Below are 7883 nucleotides of genomic sequence, written 5' to 3'. Positions count from 1 at the left end.
CAATCACCATCTGCAGTGATTTTGGAGCCCCCCAAAATAAAGTCTGACACTGTTTCCACTGTTTCCCCATCTATTTCCCATGAAGTGATAGGACCAGATCCCATGATCTTAGTTTTCTGAATGTTGAGCATTAAGCCAACTTTTTCACTCTCCTCTTTCACTTTCATAAAGATGCTTTTAGTTCCTCTTCACTTTCTGCCAAAAGGGTGGTGTCATATGCATATCTGAGGTTATTGATATTCCTCCTGGCAATCTTGATTCCAGCTTGTGCTTCTTCCAGTTCAGCATTTCTCATGATATACTCTGCATAGAAGTTAAATAAGTAGGGTGATATTATACAGCCTTGATGTACTCCTTTTCCTATTTGGAACCAGTCTGTTGTTCCATGTCCAGTTCTAATTGTTGCTTCCTGATCTGCATATAGGTTTCTCAAGAGGCAGGTCAGGTGGTCTGGTATGTCCATCTCTGTCAGAATTTTCCAGTTTATTGTGATCCACATAGTCAAAGGCTTTGGCATAGTCAATAAAGCAGAAATAGATGTTTTTCTGGAACTCTCTTGCTTTTTCCATGATCCAGCGGATGTTGGCAATTTGGTCTCTGATTCCTCTGCCTTTTCTAAAACCAGCTTGAACATCTGGAGGTTCACAGTTCACGTATTGCTGAAGCCTGGCTTGGAGAATTTTGAGCATTACTTTACTAGCTTGTGAGATGAGTGCAATTGTGCGGTAGTTTGAGCATTCTTTGGCATTGCCTTTCTTTGGGGAAAACTGACCTTTTCCAGTCCTGTGGCCACTGCTGAATTTTCCAAGTTTGCTGGCATATTGAGTGCAGCACTTTCACAGCATCATCTTTCAGGTTTTGAAATAGCTCAATTGGAATTCTATCACCTGCACTAACTTTGTTCTTAGTGATGCTTTCTAAGGCCCACTTGACTTCACATTCCAGGATGTCTGGCTCTAGGTGAGTGATCACACCATCATGATTATCTGGGTCATGAAGATCTTTTTTGTACAGTTCTTCTGTGTATTCTTGCCACCTCTTCTTAATATCTTTTGCGTCTGTTAGGTCCATACCATTTTTCTTCTTTATTGAGCCCATATTTGCATGAATTATTCCCTTGGTATCTCTGATTTTCTTGAAGAGATCTCTAGTGTTTCCCATTATCTTGTTTTCCTCTATTTCTTTGCATTGATTGCTGAGGAAGGCTTTCTTACCTCTCCTGGCTATTCTTTGGAACTCTGCATTCAGATGCTTATATCTTTCCTTTTCTCCTTTGTTTTTCACTTCTCTTCTTTTCACAGCTATTTGTAAGGCTTCCTCAGACAGCCTTTTTGCTTTTTGCATTTCTTTTGCATGGGAATGGTCTTGATCCCTGTCTCCTGGACAATGTCACGAACCTCCGAACCTCCATCCATAGTTCATCAAGCACTCTATCTATCAGATCTAGTCCCTTAAATCTATTTCTCACTTCCACTGTATAATCATAAAGGATTTGATATGGGTCATACCTGAATGGTCTAGTGGTCCCCTACTTTCTTCAATTTAAGCCTAAAATTTACAATTTAATATTTTTCCATTTCCTTTTTATTTGCCCCACTCATTTTATGAGATGTTGGTATATAATCAGCCAATAACTAGTATTTACCCTTTTAGGTAGATTTTTTATTTCCATTACACCTTAAAATTGTATAAATTAGAAAACATAATTTTAATTAGAAGAAAAATACAAATATTCTGGAAAGGAATACTTTTCAATAAAGCAATTTACATATACAAAAACCATTGCTTTCCAGGAATTTCACATTTGCTTTTGAAACATTCTGGCTAAATAATAATTTGTTTTTCTTTCAAAGTCAATAAAAAAAAATATTTCTCTAAATTTTGTCTGTATATATCTTAACTACTAAAATGTTTAGTAACATTTTATATTCTTCTGTGAAAGGGCATGTACATAGTCTGAATATGATATGTTGAAGTTTAAGGTTATAAATGTAAAAAAAAGAGAAATTATCATCTTAAAAAATAAAGCATTTACTTAATTTTAGAGCTCCAGAAGACACTGATAGCATTTATCTAAATTTAGGACTCTGAAAGAGACTTATACTACTATAAAATATATTTTAAAATTTTCTCTTAAAAGTATTGTAATTAAACTTTTAATTAGTTATACTTTTTTTTTTTAATAGAGCAAGTCAATAACTTGAAACTAAAGACAGTATCAAGGCTTTCACGCTAAAAACACTGTTAACAATCAGGACAAGTACTACTCAAATGTCTTTGTGAAAATAAGCTGTCAAACTATCACCAAATAGATTTCTTGGTAAAAGCAATTAGTTCTGCTCTGACTGAAGACAATGATCACTCATTATTACCGTGGCTTAATTGCAAAAATTAAATGCATGTTGTTTCTATTTTCTTAAGGGAGATGCATCAGCAAAGCCTGGGTCTGTGATGGAGATATTGATTGTGAAGATCAATCAGATGAAGATGATTGTGACAATTTCTTGTGTGGACCACCCAAGTACCCTTGTGCTAATGACACCTCAGTCTGCCTGCAGCCAGAGAAACTCTGCAATGGGAGATGGGATTGTCCTGACGGGTCTGATGAAGGCGACCTCTGTGGTATTGTACATTTCACTGCCTTGCTTCTCTCTGGAGACTAGAACCTTTTAGTGTACTCCTTGATACTTATTCTAGAAGCATTAGCTCCTTCCAGTAATTCTCTTTAAATGTAAATTTTAGCATGAACCCTACTTACATTTTGCAGGCAACAGTATATTTATTTGAAAATTTAAATGTGATCATAAATTTCTAAAAATGAAGCAGAGAAAGTTAATGTCCATCTAGCTAACCTTAAGAGTAGTATAGCTGTGTTCCTCATTTGTGCTTCCCTGGTGACTCAAAGAGTCTGCGTGTAGTACAGGAGACCTGGATTCAACCCCTGGGTGGCAAAGATCCCCTGGAGGAGGAAATGGTTACTGACGCCAGTATTCTTGCCTGGAGAATTCCATGGGTAGAGGATAGAGGAGCCTTTGAAGAGTCGGACACGACTAAATGACTAACACTTTCACTTAAGGTCTCTGAATATTCAATGTTGTTTCCACAATTGAACTGATTATTTTTTCCTCAGTGAGTCACTCAGAACAGGAGATTCCTGTTATTACTAAAGGAGATTACTGTTATTGCTAAACCATGAGATGAAGTTTACTACCATCTAATAGATTTTGTCTGGCCTTCTGATCGTTATACTAGAAACCTTTTTTAGGAATGTTGAAAGGAAGAAACTGGATAATGAAGTGAAAGTATTAGTCACTCAGTCTATTATTCAATTTTATATGATTTTCTCAGAAGTTTTTAGTTCTCATACAGTAGCTTTCTTTAGTATGCTTTCTCTAGTTAAAATGAGTTCAATCTGATAGCTTTTGAGCTTTGAAATAACTTGCGACTAGCCATCTCTTTATGCCACCAGCACATATAAAGCAATTACATTTCCTTCTCTGTGGGGAGATCAGAGATTTAACAAGGAGATTTTAAAAAATATGTTTTCCAGACAATACTGAAGGTGACATCAATGGAGTAATGAAGAGTTTATAGAATGATAAGAACAATAATGAGATGACTTGAGGCAGTAAGAAAATGCCTTTAGGAAATTATTAAGCTACCTGATTGGAAATAGGAAGACAACTACATTTAAGTCTACAGTTATCATATTTTGATCTGAATTGAGCATTAATAGCATACTGAGTGATATAAAAAGACTTGTTATTTTTAAAACTTGTACAATAAAAATCCAAACAATCTGTGATTCTATAAAATAACCTTGCAACAGTAAATACAACAGCCTTCATTCATCATTGCTAACATTTAAATAAGCAAAAGCTTTAAAAATTAAACAAAAAAATTGCAATTAAGGGATGACAGAGTTAGTTTACATGTATTCACTTCTTTTTCTTCCAGCTTGTTCTCCCTAATAAAGTAGTTTGGTGGATGAAAAGATCTCTCACCTTACAGTATATGAAAATTGCTCGTGAAGTTTCTAAAAGAAGGAAACTATAAGCAGTATTAAAATTAAAATTGTGCAATTATAGAAAAAAATGAGATTTTTGACAGGTTTGAATTCTCTTCTTCAATTATTTTGATTAAGTCACCCAGAAAGGTGGCTCAATTTCTGGAGTTGTCAGTTTCTCCATTAAAAAAAATGGACATAATGATATCTGTCAGGAAATCATGGTAATAATATCTGATGTATTTCAGGTATTGAAATAAATTAGTAGTTTTCTACCTTTTTTTCTTTCACCTTTTGGGGTAAGTGAAGGAAACAAAAAAAAAAAAAGAGAGAGAGAAAATACTGTCATTAGAAAAATGAAGAGAATCCTAAGAAAATGCAACCTTATTTTCCTATCCTCTGCTCCCCCAATTGGGAAAGTAAAAAAAGGAAAGGGAATTTCTTCTGAGTTTATTTCTCTACTTCAAGATTGAAACCCAGATCTTGCTTATCAAACTACTGTACTCTTTGGCCAAGAAGCCTTGGTCAAGGATTTTAAATAATTATAGACAGTATAAAAGATCTCAGTAAAGCTGGGTATGGAAGTACCAGAGAAGATAAAAAGACATTTTCATCCTGATTGTAGCACTTTGGGATATTGAACTCATACACTCTGTCCTTTATGAGATGAAGTTGAGGAAGAATTGGAACAGTGAAAAACAAAAACAAGCACTGGTCAAGGAACTGAATTGCAGAAGGCTCTTCTTTCTCCTAAAAGAAACAAGAAGTGCTTTTATGTGCACCTCTGCACCATCACTTATGTAGATGGTAATTTTTTTTTTAACTCATGGAACACTTATTTTACTTTTGAAGAATATGAGTCCTAGATAGTTGCTGTAATTATTAGTGGCTTAATTCAGATAGAATTGATTAGGAGGCATCCACAGGATTATACAGTATCAATCTATTGCCATAGCAGAATACACAGTGACTCATCAAATGATTTAACCACCATTTTCTTGAAAAAATTGATCTAATCACATAAATACTGAAATAGGTGAAATACAAAGCACTATAAACATTTTGTACAATGTTTTAGTTCTCCACAATTTTGTTTGGTATCATTTATCAGCAATATTGTTACCTGTAGAGAAAAGACACTTTGTTCTCTTGCTTTCACGTTTTTTTTTCCCCCCATCAATCCTAGGTTAGGTCCTGTCCAGCCAGACAAGGGTGTTGGTTTGAGTGCTGCAGCAATGGGCATCATGAGTCATTTACCCAGTGGACATGAAAAATATACCAAGTGAATTAACTTTAAATCATTGACATGAATTAGTTAGTAGCTAAGAAGTGACTTTTAGAGAGAGATACCCTAAGTTGACAAGGTTTTTTTAAGCCATTTGCTATAGAGGATGAAACTGTAGGGTTGACCCTCTTCATGTCAACTCCTTCCAAATAGTTATATCCAAAATAGCTCTTCTTTCCCTCTCTGCTATCCTACCTACTGTTGAAACAAAAACAGAGATGATTCCTATCCTGCCCCTTAGTACATGTAAAATTTATAAAAATAACTTGTAATCTGTAGACTCAATACTTGGGAGATGTCTTCAGATGTAAACTTCCATCCTTTGTTTAGCGAGGTTGTTTTCTCCAAATAAATCTGATCTATTAAAAAAAAAAAAAGCTTGGGGAATTTAAGCCTAATGAAAAGATCCCCCCACCCCACCCCAGGGGGAATTTTAAGTGATTTCAAAAGGAAATGCATATGCACTTAAGAAACAAATGGTGGCTCAGTGATAAAGAATCCATCTGCCAACACAGGAGACATGGGTTCAATCCCTGGGTCAAGATGATCCTCTGGAGGAGAGAATGACAACCCATTCCAATATTCTTGCCCAGAAAATCCCACAGACAGAGGAGCCTGGTGGGCTACAGTCTATGAGGTCTCAAGAGTCAGAACACGACTTAGCGACTAAACACACACACAAGGTTTTAATCATTTGTGATGGGAGTTAACTGTTGATTTTTGTTACAAACATATGTCAAAAATAAGCAAAACTGAACACTAATTAAAATGGTAAAGATAAATCTTATTCAGTAATAACTATTGCAATAGGACGAGTGTCCAACATAAATTGAAATCAGCTTCATCAAAACAAATGATGAGAAACTTTAAAGGCTAGAATGTGCTTAAGGATGTTAAGCGGGGGTGCAGGGTTGGGAGGTTTGAAATAGGGGAGGAAGGTACATGTGTCTAGGCCTCCTGCTTTTGTTAATTGGTGCTCATTCCGGAGAAGATACTAACTTCTTATCTTTATAACTGGAGTTGTTGTTTAATCACTAAGTCATGTCCAACTCTTTGTGACCCCAGGACTGTAGCCCACTAAGCTCATCTGTCCATGGGATTTCCCACCACTCCATACTGGAGCGTGTTTCCATTTCCTTCTCCAGGGGATCTTCCCAACCCAGGGATCAACAAGTCTCCTGCATTAGCAGGTGGATTCTTTACCACTGAGCCACGAGGGAATCCCTTGGGACTGGAGGCAGTGATATAAATCAGAGCAAGATGCTCACAAAGGCTCTCTTTGAATGTTTATATTTCAAAAGGTGACTTGCAGGTGCTCAAAAAAAGAAAAAAAAACACTCTGGGTGGTAGAAAATTTACATGGCAAGGGTGCAAAAAAAAAAAAAGATTTATATTGCAAGCTTTCAAAAATAATTTTTCTAAGATGGGGTTCAGAGGGCTTTCTGCCTATCATCAGGTTGTGGCTGAAACAAACAATGAATTCTCCTGACAGCTTCGTGAAGTCATGGAGCTTTCTAAGGCAGGCACTGTAAGGGGGGCTGAGGTCATTCTAGGGATGTTGCTATGAGCTTTTAGAAACTGTACTATTTGTCCAAGATTTTTATTGGGTTGAGAGGAAGGGGATGGGGAGAGGATTTGACAGTGAAATTGTTTGTGCTGAGAGTCTGCAGTTTTTATTGGCCAAGACTGAGGACTAGTTAAAAGGAAGATTAAGTGATGCTTGACTGGAGTTTGGTCAATGACAACATCTTTCTCAGGTAACAAAAATTTAAAACATGCTACAGGATGATAGGTTTAGGGTTAAGGGAAAATTGGCAAGGGACTAGTGATACACATATTGCCGTTCAATTATGTATGTTAAGTTGTATATTTCAATGTGAATTTGCATTTATCCTAAAATCTATGACTTAATTCTAAAGGTAGTATCAGAAAGAGACATTTGAATAGTGAGAGAACAATCATACTTGAAATAAGCTAAAAGCATTGTAACAATTTTTTTTCACCTGCTGTGTATGATGACATTACTTTACAGTAATTCTCTTGGAAAAGAATGTCAATTGAACTAAAATGGGGCAAATACTTTGAAACGACTGCTATTTTGAAATGATTATGATTACAGGTGAATAAACATACTTGAAGGAACCAAGAAATGACTCTCTTTTCTTCTTTAAAATAATGCCAAACTTGAATTGAATTCTTAGAGACAGGAGTTAATGTAGTTATTTTTCTTTTCTTATTGCTGTAACATCTTTTATGGTGACAAATGTGAAGAATAGTTGACCCATAAAGAAGTTTAAAATGTGCAGAGAATATTTTTGAAAGCCTTAACTTTCCAGTCCAAATTTTTGAACTGGGTGAATTTCCATAGAGAACAAAACATATTACAGCTATATAAGAAAATATTATTGCAATTTGCAAATCATTGAACAATATTCCTTTTCAGTATGTCTAAAAATACACCTAATTGAACAGGCTTTGAAAACTACTCAACTATTTTTAAAGGCAAGGAAGACAAAACTTATTTTGTCCTTATTAATAGACACCTAATATAATAATATATAGCAAGAGTTAATATCACGATTGCAAAAATAA

The 7883-nt window shown here is 35.4% G+C and overlaps 1 protein-coding gene across 1 annotated transcript in view; it reads left to right on the top strand.

The window, feature by feature from the left end:
* Positions 1 to 7883, top strand: part of LRP1B (low density lipoprotein receptor-related protein 1B) — a 1806191-nt gene that overhangs the window by 1018232 nt on the left and 780076 nt on the right. The window contains exon 22 of the mRNA XM_010853706.1: positions 2422 to 2622. Within this exon, the coding sequence (XP_010852008.1) occupies positions 2422 to 2622 (201 nt within the window). The remainder of the gene's footprint in view (positions 1 to 2421; positions 2623 to 7883) is intronic.

Source organism: Bison bison, unplaced genomic scaffold (genome assembly GCF_000754665.1).
Source record: "Bison bison bison isolate TAMUID 2011002044 unplaced genomic scaffold, Bison_UMD1.0 scf7180017864330, whole genome shotgun sequence".
Classification (NCBI taxonomy): Eukaryota; Metazoa; Chordata; class Mammalia; order Artiodactyla; family Bovidae; genus Bison; species Bison bison.
This window is presented reverse-complemented; position numbering and strand designations above follow the sequence as displayed.